The sequence below is a fragment of the Bos taurus genome, chromosome 5 (genome assembly GCF_002263795.3).
Source record: "Bos taurus isolate L1 Dominette 01449 registration number 42190680 breed Hereford chromosome 5, ARS-UCD2.0, whole genome shotgun sequence".
Taxonomy (NCBI): Eukaryota; Metazoa; Chordata; class Mammalia; order Artiodactyla; family Bovidae; genus Bos; species Bos taurus.
The window spans coordinates 62,804,444-62,831,168 of NC_037332.1; the positions used below are offsets into that span (position 1 = coordinate 62,804,444).

Genomic DNA, 26,725 nt, shown 5'->3' on the forward strand with positions numbered 1-26,725 from the left:
ATTTATTTAGTCATTTCCCTGTTATTATTTAAAATTCTTTTACTATTTTAAGCAATGCTGTAATTAACATCCTTAAATGAAATAGTTCTTATTTTTAGTGACTTCCTTAGAATAAATACTTGAAGTGAATCCAAGAGTTATGTATTTTAAGGCTTTGGATAGAATGCAGCAAAAATTCTTTCTGTGAGGACAGATTGATTCTTAATTTGGTAGTAATTTGGAAATGATACAGTATTAACACAGTGATTTTTATTTTTTTATTTTTTAGGTTCCCCTCTTGTAGTATCTTTAATTGGTGCACTTTTACGAGATTTTCCCAACCGCTGGGAGTACTACCTCAGGCAACTTCAGAATAAGCAATTTAAGAGGATAAGAAAATCTTCATCTTATGACTATGAGGCTCTAGATGAAGCCATGTCTATAAGTGTTGAAATGCTCAGAGAAGACATCAAAGATTATTACACAGATCTTTCCATCTTACAGAAAGATGTTAAGGTGCCTACAAAGGTAATAGATGGATCAACAATCTTTGTCATCCCCTTACGTGTGGCATGTAAGTTTTGGCTTTGTACTGAGGATATTGTTACAGAGGATATTAGCAAGATAAAACCTGTGTGCCTGAGGAGGTAGGGTAGAGGATGTAGAAATCCCACTACTCTTAGTTTCCTTCAAGGATTTGGTGTTGAACTCAGGTGAGTTGCCTGTTTCTCAGTGATTTTCATGAACCTGAAGAAACATTTGACTTCTTCAGAACTTTCTCTTTTTTATCTTGCTGCATATTTGTACTTCTTATCAAATGGAGATATTATTCAGGGATTTAAATACATGATTTTTTTTTGTGTTACTCTCTTTATCTGCAATCCTGGCTCATTGTACATTGTGGCACATTAAATGCTTAAAATGTTCCTAGGTGTTATGTATCCTCTGGGACTTGGAAACGGAAGAAGTTGAAGACATATTACAGGAATTTGTTAATAAGTCTCTCTTGTTCTGTGACCGGAATGGAAAATCATTTCTTTATTATTTACATGATCTGCAAGTAGATTTCCTTGCTGAAAAGAATCGCAGCCAGCTTCAGGTACTTGCATCTCTGTACATTCCTTTTTTTTTTTAAGTTTTTATTTTGAAACGATTTTATACTTATAGATAAGTCTTATAGAATTTTAGTATAGAAAATAGTATAGTTTCTGTGCACATACCTTTACCTTGCTTCCCTCAATGTTAACATCTTAATAACTGCAATACAGTTATCAAAGCCAGAACATTAACATTGACTAAATACTGTGCCTTACTTTCCCTGGAGATGGGAATGGCAACCTACTCCAGTATTCTAGCCTGGGAAATTCCACGGACAGAGGAGCCTGGCGGGCTGCAGTCCATGGGGTCGCACAGAATTGGACATGACTGAGCGACTAACAAGAACAAGAAAAGAACTGTTAACTGATACTTTATTTGAATTTCGCCAGCTTTCCCATTAATGTCCTTTTTGTAGATCAGATTCAATTCTGTTTCCCATATTACATATATTGTCCTTTCCTTAGTTTACTCAAATTTAGGAAAATGCCTCAGCTTGCTTTCTTCCCTGGTCCCTTTGGAAGAGTACTCACCAGTTATTTTGTACAGTGTTCCTTAGTTTGGGTTTGTCTCATGTTTTTTCTTGACTAGAGCAAGGTTATATATTTTTGGCAGTAAAGGTGCTACAGAGGTGCTGTGTGTCCTTGTCAGTGCATCAGACCCAGGGTGTTGATAATGGTTTATCAGTGATAGTAACATTGATTACCTGGTTAAAGTTTCTCCACTGTAAAGTTACTGTTTTTTCCTTTTGTAATATGTGTCTTGTGGGGAGATTCACTGTACCTTTTCTTTAATACGTAGTTTTATTTATTTTGGTCTTTGTTTGCACGGGCTTTCTCTTGTTGCAGCAAGTGGGGGCTACTCTTTATTGCAGTGCGTGGGCCTCTCATTACGGTGGTTTCTCTTGTAGAGTATGGGTTCTAGGTGTGCGGCCTTCAGTAGTTGCAGCACATGGGCTTGGTGGTTACAGCTTTCGACTTTAGAGCCGAGGGCTCAGGAATTGTGGCACGTGGGCTTAGTTGCTCAGTGGCATGTGGACTCTTCACAGACCAGGGATCTAACCCATGTTTCCTGCATTGGCAGGTGGATTCCCATCTGCTGTGCCACCAGGGAAGTCCTGTACATTCTTAAATAGCTTTGCAAGATGGGGATTCTGTGATGCTTGGGGTATGAAATTGCTTCTGTCTTCTGAAATGTTGAATTTGGGTTTCAGGATCTCCACAAGAAGATGGTCACTCAGTTCCAGAGACATCACCAGCTATATTCTCTTTCACCAGATCAGGAGGATTGCATGTATTGGTACAGTTTTCTGGCCTATCACATGGCCAGTGCTAATATGCACAAAGTAAGATGGCTCATTAAGAAACATTATTTTCTTTGGTCTGACTTTTATTTTGTCTTATGTTGAGAATTTTCTTTCACTAGTAAAAGTAGGGTTATACCCTATGTAAGTAATTTAGTTTTTGTTAACTGTTTTTACCTGCAGGTACCTTAGTAACTGCAGTAAGTGAACCTCCTAAAAATTAACTCTCTTCATACCAGTAACTATCTTTGTGGGTGATACGGATTTGTTTTTAAGTTTTGAGAGGAAATGGAGGCTGGGAAAATGTATTCATTCAGTAAATGTTTATGGAGTGCCTGTTGTGTACTGGTATTGTTCATCATTATGAACAACATTGTGTGTGTGTGTGTGTGTGTGTGTGTGAGTCGCTCAGTCGTATCTGACTCTTGCGACCCCATGGACTTTAGCCCACCAGGCTCCTCTGTCCAAGGGATTCTCCAGGCAAGAGTACTGGAGAGGGTTGCCATTTCCTTCTACCACTTCACAAAGTCCCTGCTCTCATTGAACTTACATGCTGGGGAGATACTGATACAGGACAGATAGATTTCTACTATGTCAAGGGATAGTAGGTGCTCAGAAGAAGGAAAAAGCCTACATGGAGAAAGGAAGTGATGATTTTGGTGTTGGGATCATCATGATTTGCTGAGAATTTGATGTGTATCGTAAGAGAAAGAGGAGTCAAAGATAACTTCAAGCTTGTACAGTAGAAAGATTGGAGTTGCCGTGAACTGAGATGGGAATAGCTGTGGGTCAAACAAGTATTTTTCCAGGGATAATGGGAAGATTAGGAATTCATTTGGAATATATTAAGTCTGGTGTACATATTAAGATATCTGACTGAAAATACTGAGCATATAGTTGGGTATACCAACCTGAACCTCTGGGGAAAGTTATGTTATAAAGATAAAATTGGGGAATCATCAGCACATAGATGATATTTGAAGTCATATTCAAAACGTTAACATTTTAGAAAACATATGTGCTTTGAATAATTTTTGTATGCTAAGGTATATTGTCCCTTGATTATGAATACGGTGTATTGTAGCCTGTTTTTTTCCACCTAGCAAAATAGTTTGTTTAATAATCAACATTGGAATGATGGTATTCCAATAAATATCTGTGCTCTAATTTACTTAGACTGTAGTTATTGAACATTTAGGTTGTTTTCAATTTTTTTCCCCCTTTATGATGATGTAATGAAATTCTTGTTTGTCTTCACACCTGTATTATTTCCTTTGGAAATGCCCTGAAGTGAAATTACTGGGTCAATGCACCTTTTAAAAACATTTGATATGTATGATAGTGTCATAGGACTCAGTTCCTTTCATTTTTTTTAACCTTTTTTCCCCTTGATTTTTAAGAATAGTGGCTTACTTTCTTTGGAAAACTGAAGAAAAAATTAAATGAAGATCACAACCATTGCTAATGCTTTTGTGTGTAGTTTTCTAGATCATTTTGCTGCTCAGATACACACACCTGTTGTTTAAAACCAGAATGGAATCTTGATAGGAATATAGTCTTATATTTTATTTTTTCTACTTAATTGTATTTTATGGTTATCTTTTTATGCCAGTTAATATAGACTGATATGATTTTCTTTCGAGCTAACATTTTTTATATACTTAAAAATTTTTTATTTGGCTGTACTGGGTCTTAGTTGCCGCATGGAAATGTCTTTGTTGTGGCATGTGGGAGGATCTAGTTCTCCAATCAAGGATTGAAGTGGGGCCCTCTGCATTGGGAAGGCAGAATCTTAGCCACTGGACCACCAGGAAAGTCCCACTAATTTTTTAAACATAATTTTTAAAAGTTGTATACTATTTAATTGTATAGCTATATTATGGTTGGTCAGTTGCTTTGGGGATGGTTAGATTACTTAAGCACACTCAACTGACTTATTTTCTTAGGACACATTTATAAGTGTAATGCTGGGTTGATGATGTATACAGTTTGAATTTTAATGTAGATTGCCAAACGGTCCTCTAGAAGAATGCTCTGATTTACATCACTGCCAGCAGTGTACAAGAGTGACCATTTCGTCTTATTCTAGCTAATATTCTTATCATTCCTTTTAGTCTTTAAAAATCTGATAATAATAAATTGTAAATCTTTGTTGTTTCCCTTTGATTATTGGTGAGATTCATGACCATTTGTATTTTTTTATTTTGAGTTGGCTCTCATCCTTTGCCTTTACCTGTTTTTCTATTGGAGTGTTTGTCTTTTTCTTGTTATAATTTTTATAAGAAAAGATAATAAGTTCTCATCTACTATACATTTGTAAATTATTTTCCTGTTTTATTTTTTGTCTTAAATTTTATTTATATTGATTTTTAATGTATTGAAGATTGGAGTTTATATGTAGTTAAATGCATCACTATTTTTCTTTCTGATACTTTGTTTTGGTGTCATGTGTATGAAAATTTCCTTCACCCCAGGGTTACAAAAATAGTAAATATCTGTATCTTCTGGTGGTTTTTGAAGTTTGTTTTATAGTTAAGTCTTAATGGTCCAACTGAAATTTGAGTTAAGCTGTGAGGTTCATTTTCTGTTTCTTTGGAATTATTAATGATATGTTCCTTTTTGTCCTTAAATTCTAGATATCTGCTAAGTTTCTCTCAGTAGTGTTAGGGTAATGATGGCAGATTTAAAATGCTTTGATCTCTTTAACAGTGCTCCTGATCTTACTTTTTCTTTTTTTTTTTAAGGAACTGTGTGCTTTAATGTTTTCCCTGGATTGGATTAAAGCAAAAACGGAACTTGTAGGCCCTGCTCATCTGATTCATGAATTTGTGGAATACAGGCATATATTGGATGAAAAGGTATATATTAATATTAAAAATAAGTCCTTAAAGGACATACATTTAATTCTAGGTTTAATATTGAGCAAAATAGAAGAGGTGAAGAGCAAGAATTTCCTCACTTTAATCTGGATTAGTCTGATTATTTTGCCTACTCTCCTACTGGGAATGTGGATAGTATTGAGATTTGAAAGCTGGGAAGTAAAGTGTTCAGTGATTTAAAAAATTTTTTTTTTAGGAAAAAGAATGTGTTAGAGCAGTATTTTGATAATGAGATTTTTTTTACCCTGTGTTTAAAAGTCTGAAGAGGATCACTGTGTATTTGTTACCTAATGGTTGGCTATTTAATTTTAGCTCATATAGAGAATATTTAAGCCTTTAAAGTGACAAGATCACAGAAACAGAAAAATGTCTGATCTTGGCTCTGGTTATGTTTCTAAGCAATTCCATTTTGTTCATAGGATGGTATAGACTGTGAGAATTTCCAGGAGTTTTTATCTTTAAATGGACATCTTCTTGGACGACAGCCATTTCCTAATATTGTGCAACTGGGCCTCTGTGAACTGGAAACTTCAGAGGTTTATCGGCAAGCTAAGCTGCAGGCCAAGCAGGAGGTCGATAACGGAATGCTTTACCTGGAGTGGGTGTAAGTAGGTTAGGAGAGAAACCAGAGGGAGCAGAGCGCTGACTATGTCATTATTTCTCAGGTAGCAAATACATTCACTCCAGGAAGATTTAACTACTTCCTAGAAAGGGCTGGAACTTTTAATAAGCATTCTTGTTGAAAAGTTCTAGAAAAGTAACCGTATATTTTCAAAGAGTCCATTGAAATAGGTGCTTGCCTATAAGTTGACTTTTGATAAGTCATCCTAAATATTGGTATAAATGCTTTACTTACTGTAATACATTGTAGTAGCGAAGAGCACTGTTTTTGAAGCTACAAACCTAGGTTTGTAACTCAGTTCTGGAACCTTAAGAGTTTTGTGATTTTTGAACAAGTTACAGGTTACTTTCCTTTCTCATACATCAAGTAGTGATAACAAACCTTTAAAATAAGATCTATTTTTGTGACGATTCAAATGAGATATTGGATATAAAGTGATGAGTACTTTGCCTCGCATATAGCCCTTATTGGGCTTCCCTGGTAGCTCAGCTGGTAAAGAATCCATCTGCAAGGCAGGAGAACCAGGGTTGATCGCTGGGTCAGGAAGATCCCCTGGAGAAAGGAATGGCTACCCACACCAGTATTTTTTTTTTTTATGCAGAATGACAGTTTTATTTTCCACAATTGTAGTGATCTGATTTTTGTGTTTTTTAATTGATTAATTAATTTACTTTACAATATTGTATTGGTTTTGCCATACATTGACTTGAATCCGCCGTGAGTGTACATGTGTTCCCCACCCTGAATCCCCCTCCCACCTCCCTTCCCATCCCATCCCTCTGGGTCATCCCAGTGCATCAGCCCCGAGCACCCTGGATCATATACATCAAACCTGGACTGGTGATTCATTTCACTATATGATATTTTACATGTTTCAATGCCATTCTCCCATATCATCCCACCCTTGCCCTCTCCCACAGAGTCCAAAAGACTGTTCTATACATCTGTGTCTCTTTTGCTGTCTCACATACAGGGTTATCCTTACCTTCTTTCTAAATTCCATATATATGCGTTAGTATACTGTATTGGTGTTTTTCTTTCTGACTTACTTCACTCTGTGTAACAGGCTCCAGTTTCAGCCACCTCATCAGAACTGATTCAAATATATTCTTTTTAATGGCTAAGTAATACTCCATTGTGTATATGTACCACAGCTTTCTTATCCATTCATCTGATGATGGACATCTAGGTTGCTTCCAAGTCATGGCTATTATAAACACTGCTGTGATGAACATTGGGGTACACGTGTCTCTTTTGATTCTGGTTTCCTCTGTTTGTATGCCCAGCAAGGGGATTGCTGGATCATAAGGCAGTTCTATTTTCAGTTTTTTAAGGAATCTCCACACTGTTCTCCATAGTGGCTGTACTAGTTTGCATTCCCACCAACAGTGTAAGAGGGTTCCCTTTTTTCCACACCTCTCCAGCATTATTGCTTGTAGACTTTTGGATAGTAGCCATTCTGAGTGGTGTGAAATGGTACCTCATAGTGGTTTTGATTTGCATTTCTCTGATAATGAGTGATGTTGAGCATCTTTTCATGTATTTGTTAGCCATGTGTATGTCTTCTTTGGAGAAATGTCTGTTTAGTTCTTTGGCCCACTTTTTGATTGGGTCTTTTATTTTTCTGGAATTGAGCTGCAGGAGTTGCTTGTATATTTTTGAGATATATTGAGATATTATGAGATATATATTTTAATTCTTTGTTGCTTTGTTTGCTATTATTTCCTCCCATTCTGAAGGCTGTCTTTTCACCTCGCTTACAGTTTCCTTTGTTGTGCAGAAGTTTTTAATTTTAATTAGGTCCCATTTGTTTGTTTTTGCTTTTATTTCTAATATTCTAGGAGGTGGGTCATAGAGGATCCTGCTATAGTTTATGTCGGAGAGTACCCACACCAGTATTCTAGCTTGGAGAAGTCCATGGACAGAGGAGCCTGGCGGGCTCTGGCTCTAGGTTGCCTGGGCTTGACTCCTAGCTTGTGCTGTTTTTCAGTTGTGTATTATTAGAAGAGGGTTACTCAGCATCTCTTGCCTAGTGGTACTATTTCATAGCATTATTGTGAGGATTAAATGAATGTGTGTGTATATGTAAACATAAATTTGTAGGTTGCTTAGAACAGTACTTAGATCTTAGAAAGTACTCCATGAATATTAGTAGTTGTTGTTAAGAATAAATAGCATTTAGTATTTTGCCTGGTTTATATAGTTGGTATAATATATACAGTTGAATTTGTGTCTTAGTGATTAAAATAGAATTGTAATACTTGGTCTCATAATCAGATGGACATAGATTTAGTTCTTGTTCTCTTTTGAATTGTTGAGTTTGTTATTATTTTTTCTTTTTTTTCTCATTTCATCAGTTGTATTTCAACCCTCTGATGCTTAGTCATTCATAACTGTATCATTGTTTTTTCTTTTTTTCTGGCTCTCTGGCTTGTGAGATCCCAGTTCCCTGACCAAGGGTGGAATCCGTGTCCCCTACAGTGGAAGCATGGAGTCCCAACCACTGGACTGCCAGGAAATTCCCTTTATAGCTGTATTTTTTAATAAATTGACTATTTTTGGTTTTGCTGGGTCTTCATAGTTGCGTGGCTTTTCTCTAGTTGCAATGTACGGGCTTTTCATTGTGGTAGCTTCTTGATGCAGAGCACAGGCTCTAGGGTGCACAGGCTTCAATTGTTGTGGCTCTGGGGCTCTAGAGCTTAAACTCAGTAATTGTGTTGCACAGGCTTAGTTGCTCCACAGCATGTGGGATCTTCCTGGGTCAGGTATAGAGCTCATGTTTCATGTATTGGCAGGTGGGTTCTTTACTACCAAGCCACTGGGTAAGCCTTAACTGGGTTTGACCAGGTCATGTTCAAAGAAGCTTTATTTTTCAGTACTAGAAAGCTTTTCTGCTCTTTCTGTAGAAAATTTAGGTTCATATAAACTTAATTTAACTGAGTTTCAGCTTTCAAAGAAATCATTTATTCATAGATTCATTTGTTATTTAATACCTTTTGGCTATATGTGCATCATTGTGACTGGTCAGTTTCCTAATTTTGAGAAATTGAGTAGATAGTGGAAAGTAGTTTCTTAATCTTATTCTCTAAACTTTGCTGGTAACTTACCTGTTTATCCTCTGGATTCTCATCACTCTAGTTCTTGTAGCTTGTTTTTTATCACTTCTAGTGAAGTTTCGGAGAAGGCGATGGCACCCCACTCCAGTACTCTTGCCTGGAAAATCCCATGGATGGAGGAGCGGTGTGGTCCATGGGGTCGCTGAGAGTCGGACACGACTGAGCAAGTTCACTTTCACTTTTCACTTTCATGCATTGGAGAAGGAAATGGCGACCCACTCCAGTGTTCTTGCCTGGAGAATCCCAGGGACAGAGGAGCCTGGTGGGCTGCCATCTATGGGGTCCCACAGAGTCAGTCGGACACGACTGAAGCGACTTAGCAGCAGCAGCAGCAGCAGGCAAGATTTAAGTCTGATTTACCTTTGTGTTCCCTTTTTTCCTTTGGTCTATTTTGTGTGTGACACTTGCTTAGAATAGGTATCATTACTTACATTTACATATGAGGAAAAGGAAACTTACTAGCTTACGTTATTTGTGTGCATTTACACATCCAATGAGTAGTAGAACTAGGGTGGCCTTTTAGGTTTGTCTGACTCCTAACCTTTGACATTTAAGATGATACCATTTAACATACTTATTCATAGTAACTGGGGTGTGTGTATGTGTGTGTGTAATTCAGACACTGTTCTGATGCTTTCCCCATTTTAAGTATGTGCATTCCATTCCATTATCCTTTAGCCCTGTAAAGTAATACATATAGTAGTGGAGTAGTATTTAGTAGATTAAGATACAAAGAAAATGACATTTTTTCCCTCTATATTGGAATTATTAGAGAAGAGCAGTTTTAAAGTGCACATCATAATGGTGGGTGTAATGTCATATTTTAGTTAGGGAATGAGCTTCATTTTGGTATAACTCTTTCCTTTTAAAGAAGATGGAGATTTTTTTGAGGTTTTTCCTTTCATGATGTTTTCTCTGCACATGTTGTTATTAATGTATCAGAGGAAAATAAAAAATGACAGGTATTTGATTAACTAGATATTTATAATACATGATAGGTTGCTTGATACAGGGTAACTTTTATCTTAAAATGCTGCTTTCTGTTATGCTTTTTTACTTCAGGTGATTTCTGCTGTCATTTACATGTTGGTAATGTAAGAGTTTTGTATTTTTTGGAGCATAACTGTGTTAAAAGAGTTTATTATGGAAAGAAAATGATTACTTTTATTTGGTTTCTGTTCAATTTTTCCTTATATTTAGAAACAAAAAAAACATGAAGAACCTCTCCCGCTTGGTTGTCCGCCCCCATACAGATGCTGTTTACCATGCTTGCTTTTCTGAAGATGGTCAAAGAATAGCGTCTTGTGGAGCTGATAAAACTTTACAGGTAAACCTCTCTCTTAAGAAAAATTGAGTCATGTACCTAATACTGGGTGTATTTTTTTTTTTTTTTTCTTTTTTGGCCATGCCACATGGCTTGTGGGATCTTAGTTCCTCAACCAAAAATTGAACCTGGGCCCTAGCAGTCAAAGTGCTGAGTCCTAACCATTAGACTGCCAGGGAATTCCTGTGTGCGTATTAGAGTATATTTCAATTCTGAAACTCAAGAAAATTACACATTAGGAGTAGAGGAACATTCAGATCTCTTGAACATCTTATGAAAGATTTCTCTATAGATTTAAAAGATATGGTGGTGTGTTTTCATAATTCTAAACTTGCCAAGTGTTGTAGAAGGACCTTTTACCTTAGCATTCAGTTACTGTCACCCATGTGCCAGCTAAGGGTAATGAGGAAATGATCATTTGGTTAAAGGACAGAAGGATGTCACAGTGCAGTGAACAGGGCTCTGATTAAAAAATGCTGATTAAATCAAATACCTGTTTTATCACAGGCTTGGGAAAATTTCTGACTGTAAATAGGAGTCGGACTAGACTATTTCCTAAGGTGCTTGAAGGTGCTTTCTTTAATTTCTCATTTGTTTTCAGACAGTATGATTGAGTGCTTTTCTTTAAATTGGTATTGAACCTTTTGATTTTGAAGGAAACAAAAATTAGTTTTAAAACACTTAAATTTAAGATTACAAAGGACTTCCCTGGTGGTCTAGTGGCTAAGACTCCACATTCCCAGCTCAGGGGGCCCAGGTTCGATCCCTGGTTGGGGAACTAGATTCCACGTGCTGCAACTAAGAGTTCATGTGCTACAACTAAAAAAGATCCTACATGCCGCAAGTAAGACCTGATGCAGCCAAATAAATAATATTTTTTAAAAAATTAAGCTTGCAAGGCTGTGATTGTAAACCTTACTTCTATATGTGTACTTGATTACCACGTGTATTAATTTGGCTTTTGAGCCACAGAAAGCATATTGAATGATTTGTTTTCTGTTGATTGTTAAGAATTTGCTAAGCTGTTTTCAAGAACCGAAGCTATCCTGTCAGTTCTTTTTATTGATGTTATAAGCATTTAACAAGAGACAATTTTCTTTTTTATGTTAAGGCATATGAATTCTGACAAATTTTGATTTTTTTGGATTGATATTGCCAAGGTTCACTTCTCTTGCAAAATAATAGTGTTTAAGATCTTTTAAAGAAATACTTTTTATTCAATGATGACCCATGGGTAAGCAGTTATAGTAAAAAGATCTTATTGTTGTGTGTATAGGTATTCAAAGCTGAAACAGGAGAGAAACTTCTAGAAATCAAGGCTCATGAGGATGAAGTGCTTTGCTGTGCATTCTCTGCAGATGACAAATTTATAGCAACCTGCTCAGTGGATAAAAAAGTGAAGGTATGGAACTATTTTCCTCTTGAGTTGTAACCACCATAAAATTCATTTTCTTTTTCTGTTATTGAGGGACTAGAATAAGTTGGGTTAAAGGACTCTTGCCTGTTGATCTACTAACTTGAGGCCAACCAGTTTTTATCCATTATAAATTAATGCTGTCTAAAATTTTTTTATTTATAAGCACCAGCAAAAATGCTTAGGTTGATCAGCCCATGATATTTATCAGACAGCTGGAAAAAACAATTTCAAATTAATGAATTTGCCGGCCATTTATTGATAAGTCTGTGGGTTAAATATCAGTTGAAATCTCTGAGTGTATTGTGATTGGAAGTGTTGTTGCACAAAATTATTATCTGAGTTGACTCTTGTTGTAAAATATATAATCTGTGAAATGCAACCCAGATTTTTTATCTTTATGAACTGTCTTGTATTCAGTGCAAAACTAGATGAATAAACATACTAACAGTCTACAAAGTAAATAGAGAAAATAAAACCTATTGATTTTTACCTTTAATTATCACTATAAACCGTGGAAAATTCTTAAAGAGATGGGAATACCAGACCACCTGACCTGCCTCTTGAGAAACCTATATGCAGGTTAGGAAGCAACAGTTAAAACTGGACATGGAACAACAGACTGGTTCCAAATAGGAAAAGGAGTACGTCAAGGCTGTATATTGTCACCCTGCTTACTTAACTTATATGAAGAGTACATCATGAGAAACGCTGGGCTGGAAGAAGCACAAGCTGGAATCAAGATTGTTGGGAGAAATATCAATAACCTCAGATATGCAGACGACACAACCCTTATGTCAGAAAGTGAAGAGGAACTAAAAAGCCTCTTGATAAAAATGAAAGAGGAGAGTGAAAAAGTTGGCTTAAAGCTCAACATTCAGAAAACTAAGATCATGGCAAATAGATGGGGAAACAGTGTCAGACTTTATTTTTCTGGGCTCCAAAATCACTGCAGATGGTGATTTCAGCCATGAAATTAAAAGACCCTTAGTCCTTGGAAGGAAAGTTATGACCAACCTAGACAGCATATTAAAAAGCAGAGACATCACTTTGTCAACAAAGGTCCGTCTAGTCAAGGCTGTGGTTTTTCCAGTGGTCATGTATGGATGTGAGAGTTGGACTGTGAAGAAAGCTGAGTGCCGAAGAATTGATGCTTTTGAACTGTGGTGTTGGAGAAGACTCTTGAGAGTCCCTTGGACTGCAAGGAGATCCAACCAGTCCATCCTAAAGGAGATCAGTCCTGGGTATTCATTGGAAGGACTGATGCTGAAGCTGAAACTCCAATACTTTGGCCACCTCATGCGAAGAGTTGACTCATTGGAAAAGACCCTGATGCTGGGAGGGATTGGGGGCAGGAAGAGAAGGGGACGACAGGATGAGATGGCTGGATGGCATCACCGACTCGATGGACATGAGTTTGGGTAGGCTTCGGGAGTTGGTGATGGACAGGGAGGCCTGGCGTGCTGTGATTATGGGGTCGTAAAGAGTCGGACACAACTGAGCGACTAAACTGAACTGATTATTTTTTTTGTCTCTTATTCCTAAATTTGGCTTTACGCCAGAGCATTTATGTGGAATTTAAGAGAACCTGAAGTCTAGAGGAATGCTTTATTTGATAAATGGAGGGAAATCATTATTGTAGGCTTTTTTCCAAAAGGGGTGTGGAGTGCTGAATCTGGATAGGTTGGGTGGGCCTTAGTTGGCCTGGGAGCATGAAACTGACTTGAAAGTTTTCCTGAAGTTTGCACCTACTTGAGGACCTTGGCGTGTCCAGGAAAAATCCACTTCTTGATACATTGGACTTTCTATGATGGCTTTACAACCAACCAGTTAGTTTACTTTGTAGCCTCTATTCTGAGTCAGACTTGGAGTTGGCCATTCTGTGCTGTTCCAGAGCTATGTGGCTCAAGTTTCTGTTTGTAAGAAATTTAAAGCAAGAGGCTGAAATACTTATTGAAGAATTTTGAAATAAACTCTTTGGACATCTGGGGAGTGCTTTGAGAGGATAAAACAAAATGCTGTGGAAGGCACATTAGTACCTCTAACAGTCCAAAGCCCTGTAAAGAATCACTAGGTAATTTATTTCTTTTGTTTCTTCAGTGGAACAGATTATTTTCATAGTAACCATGAAGAAGACTACTTGAGAACTTAACACTGCATGAGGCTTTGTATATATACTTACTCATATTACATTTGGAAAAGGCGAGTCACCCCACTCCAGTACTCTTGCCTGGAAAATCCCATGGATGGAGGAGCCTGGTAGGCTGCAGTCCATGGGGTCGAGAAGAGTCGGACATGACTGAGCGACTTCACTTTCCCTTTTCACTTTAATGCATTGGAGAAGGAAATGGCTACCCACTCCAGTGTTCTTGCCTGGAGAATCCCAGGGACAGGGGAGCCTGTTGGGCTGCCGTCTATGGGGTCGTACAGAGTCGGACACGACTGAAGCAACTTAGCAGCAGCAGCAGCATATTACATTATCCTTTTCTCACTACATCTTGATAAGTGTTGATCCCATTTTACAGATGAGGAAACAAGTTCAGAGATGAAGTCACTTGCCCAGGCTCATATTAACTAATACCAAGTGGAACCAGGATTGAAAGCTAGGTTTCCTTGAGACTCTAAAGCCTTTATTTTTTTTTTCCCACTGACTTATCTGCCTTTACTTATTTATTAGTACCTTGAAGTCAGCAGAACACTTGTCAAGTTCTTTGTCATCAACACCATGAATTGTGGAAGACAGGTGCAAATATCCCCATTTTACAGAGTAGGGAGCTGAGATGCAGGTAAATTAAGGACTTGACTAGGTACACCCAATTTAAAAATGGTAGAGCTTGGCCTTGGGCTGGCTGTGATTAATTTTTCTGATCTGAAGTCCATTATCCCATCTCCTTTATAACACTTTTCTGCCTGCTGTCATTCATTTGAACGTGTGAAATCTTGCCCTTGAAAAATGTAATGTTTTGCGTTACTTGCAGGTAATTAAAAAGAAAAAATTGTAGCAAAATGCTGACATTTTAGGGAAGGGGGAGGTATTCATTAGCACATGTCTGACTGGGAAAACCTGGCACACAGGATGGATAACATTGTTTTGCTTCTCTATTTTCCCTTTGAAAATAAGGTTCTTGTAAACTTTATTCTCTTTATTCTCTTCAGATTTGGAATTCAATGACTGGGGAACTAGTGCGTATCTATGATGAGCACTCAGAGCAAGTCAATTGCTGCCACTTCACCAACAATAGTAATCACCTTCTCTTAGCCACTGGTTCAAATGACTACTTCCTTAAAGTAAGTGTGAATGAGAATCATGTAGATAAATTTGATAGATACATCAGAACATCTCCTTTGATTTTTTTTCATATATTGTGTTAATCAAGGATCTTTTGGTTATAGGGATAGAAACTTGCCTGTTAGCTTAAGCAACAACAGCAAAAAGGATATTACCGGGTCTTGAAACTGGAAAGTTTGGAAGGAGCCTGTCTTCAGGCATAACTGATTCCAGATGCCTAAACTACATTCTTAGGCTCTTAAACTCCTCCATCTCTGGATCCTGTTTCCCATTGTGTTGATTCAGGCATATTCTATCTGTGTGGCAGGAAATATGGGTATCCTTAGTTCTAGGTGTGCATGGTTACTACAGCTCATAATCACAGAGTGAGGGCCCGTAGTTTTCCTATAGAGAAAACTGTGTTGCACAGTACATCCTTATGGCTTATTTTATACGTGATAGTTTGTACCTCTTAATCCCCTGCCATTATCTTGCCCTCCCTTCCTTCTCCCCACTGGTAACCACTAGCTTGCTCTCTGTATCTGTAGTCTGTTTCTTTTTTGTTATATTCACTAGTTTGTTGTATTTCTTAGATTCCGCTTATAAGTGATATCATACAGTATTTGTCTTTCTCTGACTTAATTAAAATTATTGCTTCTCAAGATGAAAAATTGTTTGGGATAGATATACAACAAATATCTGTGAATAACTTTTGACATTTCCTTTTAACATTTTGTAGGATGAGGAAGTTCATATTTCCTTTTTTTAAATATAGACAAAATTCTCTTAAGATGTGGGAAGTGGTTATTGGTTGGTCAACCATTTTAATTAAGGACAAGTTTTACTTTAAAACCTGTCATTCCACACCTGCATTTCCATTAGGTATGTCAGAACTTACTTCTTGTGCTTTTTGAACTGAGAGAAGTCAATGAAAAGATGTAAATCTGAAGTTGTCCCCATGTAACTTGTGTTATCTGCAGATTTGGGTTTATCTAGGACTGGGATTAAAGGAGCCCAAAATGGAGATGGACATAAAGATCAGAACTTAACCTCACTTATTATTCCCAAAGGATTTTTACCAAAATTAATTTTGGGAGATAAAGGATTTCTCCTTTGTTTAACCTAGGTAGCATAAATCACCAGAGATGACCGTTGCCTTTTGTTTACATTTTTTATACTTTTCAAACATACCCCAAAGGAGAAAGAATAATCATGAACCCCGTGGTGTCCTTTGCCTAGCTCCAACAATTATCAGCATTTTGCCAATCATATTTTATTCCCCTACCACCTCCCATTTTTTTTTTGGACTAAGCATTTTATAGCAAATCCCATCATTTCACTCGGAATGATGGGATATATACTTTGGCATGTATCTCTCAGGTATAAAACATAAATAGCATGTCATTATCATACCTAGCATAATAAACAATTTCATAGCATACTTGGTCCATATTCATTTTTTCTTATTAGTCTCAAAACATCTTTATACCATAGATTTGGGCTTCCCAAGGTGGTGCTAGTGGTAAAGAATCTGCCTTCCAGTGCTGGAGATATAAGAAATGTAGGTTCGATTCCTGGGTTGAGAAGATTCCCTGGAGAAGGAGATGGCAACCTCCTCCAGTCAGAATCCAAACTTCGAGTGGCATTTGGTTGATAAGTCTCTTAAGACACTTTTGTTCTATAAACATTCTCCTTCCTGCTACCTCTTTTTTTATGCCACTGATTTGTTAGAGAAATTGAGTCAGTTTTCCTGTGGAATGTCCCACATTCTGGATTTGGTTGACTGCTTCCAGGAATGGTTGTTAACTTGCTATTCTGATCCATTATGTTTGCTGTCAAATGAATCTATATCTATCTTTACAGTCATTATATTTTTGAATCATTTTTTAGAGTGTTAATAGATTTTAGCCTAGTTAGGAGACTCAAGGTTTGTATTGGGAAATCTTCGCAATGACCGTTTATAGAGTTGGATAACTTAGCATCTTAAAAAATTACAAATAAAATGTAATTTATTTTACATATCACTTATTATAGAGCTGAATAAAAAAAAAATCAAACTGCTTTGTTAAAAATAAGCAATGGCTAGTTTAGTGCTCAGAGGAAAGCCTAAGGAAGTCTTCAAGTCCCTTAGATTTAGGTGCTGATCTAAGGGCCGCCCCATTACTTGTTAATCCCATGCTCACCTCTATGTTTGACACCTTTGTCAAACTAAAGTGAACATATTCCTATAACTGGAAAAGCTTAATTGGGAGGGAAGGAAGAACTTTACACGATTTCTAATTTTTCTCCATTCAGTGGTAATTTTTCAGTTATCTTTTTTTCTTTCTCAAATAGCTCTGGGATCTGAATCAAGAAGAATGTCGAAATACCATGTTTGGCCATACAAATTCGGTCAGTCACTGCAGATTTTCACCAGATGATCAGGTTTTGGCCAGTTGTTCAGCTGATGGAACATTAAAGGTATGCTTTTGTTCATTGTTAAAGTGGTTTTTGCATAACTGTATTATTTAATACTTGGGTTATGGAAACAGGTTTCTGTTTTTCCCATTGCTACAGAAAGCTGCTTCCTTCACCATCCAGGAGCATTTTTAATGTAACTGTAATTCCTTGTCATAATGATTGTTTATTAATGGTTTGCTACCCTATGCTTAAAAGTTCATATAATTGAAATTCTTTAGTTTTTTTAGAAATGCATTTATTTATTAATATTTATTTTTGGCTGTGTTGGGTCTTTGTTGCTCGTTGGACTTTTCTCTAGTTTTAGCAAGTGGAGGCTACTCTGTAGTTGGGGTGCGTGGGCTTCTCATTGCAGTGGCTTTTCTTCTCTTCTTAGAGCGTGGGTTCTAGGGCATGGGGAATTCAGTAGTTGCAGCTCTTGGACTCTAGAGCACAGGCTTAGTAGTTGTGGCACATGGGCTTAGTTGCTCCACAGCATGTGGGATCTTCCAGGATCAAGGATTGAAACCTCATCTCCTGCATTGGTAGGTGGATTCTTTACCACTGAGCCACCAGGGAAGCCCAAGTTCTTTAATTTTTAAGCACTATATTTAATTTATGATTTGTAAAACCTTTTGAGCTTTATGCTGTCAAGTTTGTAAAGTTCTTGATTTTATTTATCATTCACTTATTCTGCTTTTTATGTTTCTATATTCCTGTTCTTGAGAAATCATGGCGGGGGAGTCAGAGCTAGGGGAAAAAAAAGTATTCAGCCTCCGGAAATTTATAGTGTTTAAAAAAACTAAATTTTTTAAATCTCCACCTTCTCAATAAGATCCCAGTGCCACTTTCTTTGCTATTTCCTGTCTCTGCTGTTATTCTGGTCTTCTTTCGTGTTGAATCCAGTCCTTTGACTTCCTCATCTCCCTCCCATGCTGTAGTGTTTGCTCTGATTCATGGTGTCAGACCCTCCTGTCTCATAGCAACCTTCTACGGTATATTTCCATCTCTCTTTATCCCAGTACATAGCTGCTAGATGAACTCTCTACCTCTATTTTCATCTTGCCTTTTTTAGCTGGAACATGAAAGTACCAAGTTCTAAATTTTATAAACCCAGGCTCATCAGACACACCTCTAAGGCTCTTCACCTTCATCATTCTTATCTCTATTCTTATTCAATATATTAATTGTCACTTCTGGGCAAGATAATTTTGGGCGCTTATTTCAGCTACTGTCCCTATATATGTGTTTCATTAGTCTTTTTTGGAATTTTTTTTTTTTTTGCCTCCAATTTACTTGTCTATAGTTTTTAATGACCCTCAACTTTATAAATTTAAACAGTAAATGAAAAGCCTTCTTCAGAAAGTGTTCTCTTATAACATCCATCCATCTGGTTGTGAGAATATATAAACATATCTATCTACCTGTATCTGTATGTATAGATGGAAACTACTTGATCTTCTGATTTCCACTTGTAAATTAAAAAAAAAATTATTTTTAAAATTTGGCTGTGTTGGGTATTCATTGCTGCATGGGCTTTTTCTCTAGCTGTGTTGAGTGGCGGCTACTCTCTAGTTGCAGTGTGCAGGCTTCTCATTGCGGTGGCTTCTCTTGTTGCGGAGCATGGGCTCTAGGCATACAGGCTTCAGTAATTGTGGCACATGGGCTCAGTAGTCGTGGCTCCCAGGATCTAGAGCATAGGCTCAGTACTTGTAGCCCATAGGCTTAGCTGCTCTGTGGCACGTGGGATCTTCCTGGACTAGGGATTGAACCCATGTCTCCTGCATTGGCAGGGGGTTTCTTCACCACTGAGCCACCAGGGGAGCCCTCCACTTACAAATTTGTTGTATGGTTCAGTTCAGTCATTTTTCATACGTCTTCTGTTTCTTTGATAAGGTTAAATATAGGTTTATGACCTGCAGAGACCTTGTCATCTTGTTGTAACTCTCTGAAGTTCATTGTACACAGTTGTACTCAAAACATGTGCTCAGTAAATTTTCTTGGCATGTCGCTCTTCCAGGGAAATACTTGAACCCACCAGGCTCTGTTTTGCTTGTTAGAATCTCTAGAGATTTGTTAATGCTGCTAGGTGACTTTTAAGTTTACAGCAAGCTAAACTCTCTTGATGCTTATCCTTTGGTTGAATCTTTAACCTCTCTTTGTTGACTGAGGATATCTCATTTTTGTATAGATTACTTCAGGGCATCTAGGGATTTTCTGGGTAGAATGTTACTTTATAGAGTTTCCTAGCATTTAGTAGATGTTGGGAGCATTCTAAGAGCATTCAGGTAAATGGATTTGGCCTCTGTGAAATGTTCTCTGTAAATACCAAATATCTGTGTCTTCTTTGGGATGATCATGTCAGAGGAGGTTTTTCAGAGGTCCGGTGAAGGCAACGTTCTTCTGAAAGATTCTTTCAGTCCTGTAAGTTTTTGATTTTTACTTAGAGAATGACTTTAGAAAGCATTTTATGTCTCAAGGCAGGTTCTCCTTTTATCTCCATTGCTAATTCTAAGTTCTCGAAAGATTCCATTATTAAGTTACTTAATGTTGAAGAAAGTTGTGAAACCAGGCCATTTATCTGTTAAACAATTTCAATTTGTACAATTCAACTAGGCCTTCTTTGCTGCCAGGTAATGGTTTGTTCCCTGAATTGAATTCACCATAGTGCCTGTTCCAAACCTTTTTTGTTGTTCTTAAGCCCCCAACCCTGTCACTATATCTGTTTCATTCTATGGAGATAACTTTACCTCATACCTATTCAGAAGGTTGACACCACCCAAGAGTTACCCATCATGAGCTCCCTCAGAAATTGCCATAAAAGACTCTACATGCTACGCACTAAGATGCTTCAGTTGTGTCTGACTCTTTGTGACCCTATGGTCCATAGCTTGCCAGGCTCCTCTGTCCATAGGAATCTCCAGGCAAAAATACTGGAGTGGGTTGGAGTGCCATGGAATACTGGAGTGCCATTCCCTCTTTCAGGGGATCTTCCCCAACCCAGGGATCGAACCTGTGTCTCTTACGTCTTTTGCATTGGCAGGAGGGTTCTTTACCTCTAGTGCCACCTGGGAAGTAAAAGGCTCTACTGCACTTCTTTTGTCTCATCTCCATGCTCAGGAAGTCCTCTGCTTGTGCCTACTGTTTCTTTTTTCCTTCTTCCTCTGACACCTTGCCCCATTGGTTATTTCTTTATTGCATTTTCAGTTTTCTTTTTTTTTGAACCCCTTTCCACAGTTTACAGATGTTCTTGGGCCTTCCTAAGCATTATAAAAGCAAAAAAGGGGAACCCCTTTGGTTCTTCTTGATTGTGTTATCCTCTGAAACATTCAGTTTTTCTTTCTGACTAGACCTTTAAATCACCTATACTTGCCTCCACTTCCTATCTACTTGTTCACTGCTAACCCTTTTTCAGCCTGGTCTGTCTTCTACGTATTCCCTTGAAGAGTAAAATCCAGTTTTATTTCATTTTCATTCTTTTTGATGTAAAATCTAATGCTCTTTGGAAGAGTGTGGGATCCAGTATTTTTCTTTATCCAATTTTTATTCTTTCCCTTTGTTACCACACTCCTGTTGACCACCTGTGTTTCCTTTTTTTTTTTTTTTTCTGTGTTTCCTTTTTGAAACTCCTCATTTGACATCAGTGTTTTCTTCTTTCTTCTCCTGTCTTTCTTGCTGTGCTGTACTTAGTTGCTTAGTTGTGTCTGACTCTGTGACCCTGTGGACTGTAGCCCGCCGGGCTCCTCTGTCCATGTGGATTCTCCAGGTAAGAATACTGGGTTGCTATGCCCTCCTCCAGGGGATCTTCCCAACCCAGGAATCAAACCCAGGTCTCCTGCATTGCAGGCGGATCCTTTACCGTCAGAGCCACCAGGGAAGCCTGTCTCTCTTACCCCTTCTTTAACTTTTTCCTTCCCATTAAAGTATGGCCGTTCCTCAAGCATCTAGTCTTGACTGCCACCTCCATCACCTTTTTTCTGTTCCATGTCAGCCAGCCTCATGGCTTTATCTCCTTTCTCATGTGAGTGTGTTTCACACGTGTTCTGTCCAGCCCTCGTTTCTCTTACGTGCCTATGTCCTGCATTTTTAACTGTCTGCTCGTTTGCTGTCACTTAAATAAAACACTGTACCTCAAACTCACTGTGCTCCAAACTGAACTCTTCATTTTTTCTTCCCCAAACTTACCTACTTTTTATGGTTCCTGTATGTTTTCATGGTTTTGATTAGATCAGTGTTCAGGATTTACATCATCCTGACTGATGACAGTTGGGCCATGTAGTATATGACGATTTTTCCCCCCTCCTTTCTCATACAATACTTTGTTCTCTTTGGGATTAAATGTGTTGCACAGTTAACAGTGTCGTTTTGTGTTTTCCTTTGCTTATTTTTTTTAATGTACATAATCACTCATCCATCTTCAAGCTATCCCTTGTCTAGGTTTCTCTTAAATAATTCAGTTTTTTTGATTTGACATTTTCTTTTCTTAGAAATAACTTTCTTGGAGGCATCTGTCTTGTTCCATTGTGACTGGTGATACTATTTATCCCCAGTGTTCAGCTGCCATCCTGGGATCCTCCTGCTTTTCTCTTGAGTTGAAACCCTTGTTTCCTGAATTTATTGGTTTATTCTCAGTGTGGTGGAAAATCTCCCCTAACTTTCTAAGAAAGAATCTGAGAGGAAATTTTTGAGACCATATCTGTCTAAAAGTGCCTTTATTCTAGCTTCATATTTAATTGATATTTTTGATTGCATATAGAAGGAAATAATTTTTTTCTTAGAATTTTGGAGACATTGTTCCCTTGTCTTTGAACTCCCATAGTTTCTCTTGATATTTGAAGACATTCTGATTCGTATGTGATCTATTTTCTTGGTCTCGAAACTTTTAAGATCTTTATAAAATTCCCAGTGTTTCTCTTTTTAGAACTTTCATGACAGTATGCCTTGGTGTGGGTTTGTCTCTGTTTATTGTTCTTGGCACTTGGTAGCCTCTTTCAATCTGGAAATTCATGTCCTTCAGTTCTGGAGGTTTTCTTTAATCATTTGATTTATTCTCATCTAGTTTCTTTTTCTAGAATGTCTGTTTGGGATGTTTTCTTATTTTTCTCCCCTTATCCATTCGTCCTACTTCTTGGAAAATTTATTTAGCTTTATTTTCATCTCCTTCTATTTTGTTTTAAATTTCTGCTATCATATTTTTAAGTGTACCCGTTCTTTTTTTAATGTTTTTAAATAATGTTTAATTTTACAAGAGAGTATTCAAAATATGCCTAGAGAGAAAAATTGTCTTTACTCCTGTTTCATTTGGGTTTTGGGAGGGTACGGAAGTGAATATATGTATTCTATCAGCAGAACTCAGTTTTGTTTCACTAACACTATTGTTTCTCCTCACCTGTGCTTGAAACATGGGAATAATCTGTCTTTTAAAATGTATTTACTGATTATTTATTAAGTACTTACTATGTGGCAGATTCTGTACTAGATGTTTGGTTTTTAAACACTTTTGAGAAAAAGTATATTTCCTGGCCAGAAGTTATTCAGGGTCTAGTGAGGAGAAAACCAAGTCATAGACAAACCATGAAGATGGTAGAAGTATGTGTCGGGGGCCTCAGAGCAGGCAAGGTTCTGTGCGGGAGCACGTAGACCCTTGCTGCTGCTCCCACACTGCCATGTTCTCCCTTTGCATTATCTCTGCTTCCCTATTTTGTACCTTCACTTATGCTGACCTCTTAGCCTAAACTCCTGGGTATCATTTTGGTATGGAAATTGTGTCCATCTTAAGTTGGTGTAGTCCCTGGTGGCTCAGATGGTAAAGCGTCTGCCTACAGTGTAGGAGACCTGGGTTCAATCCCTGGGTTGGGAAGATCTCCTGGAGAAGGCCACGGCACCCCACTCCAGTACTCTTGCCTGGAAAATCCCATGGATGGAGGAGCCTGGTAGGCTGCAGTCCATGGGGTTGCAAAGAGTCAGACACTACTGAGCGACTTCACTTTCTTTCTTTCTTTAAGTTGGTGTGAAGAGGCTGATCTTCAGGCAGGAGAGTGAGGGGGTAAAAAGTGTTTCCTCAAGCCCACAGGTTTGGTAAAGCATTTCCACTATGTTGTGTGTTTCCCTTTCAAATGACTCATCTGACATATCTTGTGATTTTATTTTTTTAAAGGGGAGCATGTTTTTTAAAAGTCATCATTGAATTTGTTACAATATTGCTTCTGTTTTATGTTTTGGTTTTTTGGCCCCAGGGCAGGTAGGTCTTAGCTCTCCAACCAGGGATTGTATCCATACCCCCTGTATTGGAAGGCGAAGTCTTAAACCACTGGACCGCCAGGAAAGTCCCGTTAGTCATTCATGTGCTTGTCTTACCTCTTTTACTGGCCTCTAAACTCCTTGAGAGTAGTGTCTGTATCCGATTCATTTATATAATCTCAAAGTGACTCACATTATGTGAGCAAGATGATAAACCTTTACCGTGTCCCTTCAGATTGAATTAAGACTTCTTGAAACTCAAAAGAAAAACACTTTAAAAGTCTTCAGGGATAGGATTCTGATTTCATTGGTGAGTATCAAGTGTGATTGTGGAGCACAGAGCGCTAGCAGCAGGGGGACAGACATCACTGCATCCTGGGTGAGAACTGCTATGTTTGTGGCAGCTTTCCCACAGAGCTATTAAGCCAGTGTCGTTGGCTGGTTTGCACTGATACAGTGACGTGCAGTAAGCAGACGTCCTGCAAAATGATGCTGGATAACAGCATTTCAAGGTCAATGTCTTGTAAAGCTTTTATTTTCCAAGACAATGGAGAACTGTAAAATTATTTCTTGCCCCAAATGGCTCTGTAATCATCCAAGTGTTTTATAGTGTATCCTGTTGATAAACATGTGTTTTTCAGGCCTCGATGATAAACTGTTTCAAAATGTGAGTTTTATTTAAAAATTGCCATTTAAACCACACAAAGGCCAGGGTGCATGTGGGCCCAGGATATAGGGCAGTGACTAGCTCAGAATGAAATTCAGGTGTTTATTTGGTCCCTCGACATGTGGAATTTCATCACTCCTTGCATAGGAGCTGAAGTCAGGTCCACATGTAAAAGATGTAGTGAAATCGGGTTGAATTAGTTTTCTTTTTCTTCCTTAAATCAAGGCAGTGATTGCTTTTGTTTTTCGTGTCAAGAGGGAAACCGTGTGATTTCTTATATAATCTGGCTGATGTGACTGAAGCTTCTGGCACTGGAGTTTAGATTTTCTCTCTTGAGTGTCAAGAAGGGCTAACAATACTTTAGACGTCTCTTTTGGTTCATCCAGTTTATCCAGAGTTATTGCATGGGGAAAGGTTTTGGGTTTGGCTGTATTTCTAGTGTATATAATCTTTAAACTTGAGACATTTAAACATGTGTGTGCTTAGTCACTTGGTTGTGTCTGACTCTTTGCAACCCCATGGACTGGGATTTCCCAGGCAGGCATACTGGAGTGGGTTGCCTTTTCCTGATCCAGGGATCAAACTTGTATCTACTCTGTCTTCTGCAGTGCAGGCAGATTCTATACCCACTGAGTCATTGGGGAAGCTTGTGTCTGGCCAGTCACATCTGGTTTTACTCTTGGAGCTGTGCTTTGGAAGCTGAGTTGAAGCTTGAGGAACAGCTTGTTTGTTTATTTGTTTTGTTTTAAATTCTTGTCCTTGACCAACGCTGAGTCTGTATATGGCAGCCATTATCATTCTGTGAAGCTGGGACACTGCACAAGGCCAAGGGGAGTGAAGATGGATTAAAAAGTAGTTAAAATTAATTTTTTGGCTGCGTCAGGTCTTCATTGCTGTACAAAGGCTTTCTCTAGTTGTGGAGAGTGGGGGCTACTCTTTGTTGTGTGTGGGCTTCTCATTGAAGTGGCTTCTATTGTTGCTGGAGCACAGACTCTAGGGCACTTGGGCTTCAGTAGTTGTGACTCGTAGGCTCTAGAGCACAGGCTCAATATTTGTGCACAGGCTTAGTTGCTCCGCAGCATGTGGAACTTACCAGACCAGGGATTGAACCCGTGTCCCCTGCATTGGAAGGTGGATTGTTAACCACTGGACCACCAGGAAAGTCCAAGACAGATCTTTTTTGAAGCCCTTTGTTTTTCGGGCTGCTCAGGTGGCTTTGCTGGTAAGTGAGGTTTGGTGTTTTGTCTCCCACTCCTCAGGATCCAGTTATTTTAGAGACCCCTTTAGCCCCACCAAGTGCACAAGACTGCTTCCTTTCAGCATAGCTTTGTTTTGTGTTTTCAGGGACTTCCTTATATCTCTGGATGCTCTGCTAGATTGTAGTTCAGCTTGGACTGGGTCCTGTGTGTAGCGTCCGTGCTGTGCATACAGTAGACTGTGAGGCACGCCTCATGGCTGGCACAGCAGAGGGCAGTAGTGGCAAGTCATGAGTCACACCTTCTTCTATCCTTTATGCTCATCCTGCTGTCAGCGCCTCCACACCATGCAAGGCTCTTTTAACATTTTATATAGTTTTACATTCTTTTTTGGAGTGCTTTTAATTTTTTTTTTCTTTTTAGGAAAGTGATGAATGAAGCTAGAATACTTAATTTAAAAGCCTTAGAAAAAGTTATACATAATGAAAAATAATTCATTAAGTGAACTTGAATATTTTGTGTGACATTTAATCCAGGTGGAATTCTAGAGGTGTGACTTGAGATCAAAACAAACTTAAAACATTTTTTTATTTTTGAAGCTTTGGGATGTGAAATCTGCAAATGAGAGGAAAAGCATTAATGTGAAGCAATTCTTCCTGAATTCAGAGGAGCCTCAGGAGGATCTGGAAGTGATAGTGAAATGCTGTTCGTGGTCTGCTGATGGTGCTAAGATAATGGTGGCTGCGAAAAATAAAGTCTTTGTAAGTACTGGTATTTTAAAAAGCCAAATTTAGTCTAATTTAAAGAAAGTTGAAACACCTATTGATTGTTGCATTTTATACTGTTTATTGACATAAAGTATAGCTGAATGTTTTTGGGGCAGATGCCCTAGCCTCCTGTAGTTCTTAGAACTATGCTTCAGGGAGTGTCCATAGGCCTTGTGAGAAAAGGTCTCCATGGTCAAACAGGTTTGGAAATGTTATGTATTACTTTCCCTATTGGAGGTACTTTTCCCCCTTTAGTGTATACTAACATATATAATATTTATGGCCTCTAGAAGTCCTACAATAAAGAAACAATTTATGTTGTTTACAACCAGTGTATCTCAAATTGATCTAAAACATAGATGGAATGCTGGCTACATCACTCACCCTGCTTCCCCCCACAATTTTTTTTTTTTTAATTT

The 26,725-nt window shown here is 38.1% G+C and overlaps 1 protein-coding gene across 6 annotated transcripts in view; it reads left to right on the forward strand.

Moving 5' to 3' along the window:
* Nucleotides 1-26,725, forward strand: part of APAF1 (apoptotic peptidase activating factor 1) — an 89,526-nt gene that overhangs the window by 22,426 nt on the left and 40,375 nt on the right. For all 6 annotated transcript variants that reach the window (XM_015471110.3, XM_010805196.4, XM_059886573.1 and 3 more), the window contains 10 exons: nt 269-507; nt 911-1,078; nt 2,288-2,419; nt 5,122-5,235; nt 5,676-5,860; nt 10,195-10,321; nt 11,595-11,720; nt 14,889-15,020; nt 17,335-17,460; nt 26,139-26,300. In XM_015471110.3, the coding sequence (XP_015326596.1) occupies nt 269-507; nt 911-1,078; nt 2,288-2,419; nt 5,122-5,235; nt 5,676-5,860; nt 10,195-10,321; nt 11,595-11,720; nt 14,889-15,020; nt 17,335-17,460; nt 26,139-26,300 (1,511 nt within the window). The remainder of the gene's footprint in view (nt 1-268; nt 508-910; nt 1,079-2,287; nt 2,420-5,121; nt 5,236-5,675; nt 5,861-10,194; nt 10,322-11,594; nt 11,721-14,888; nt 15,021-17,334; nt 17,461-26,138; nt 26,301-26,725) is intronic.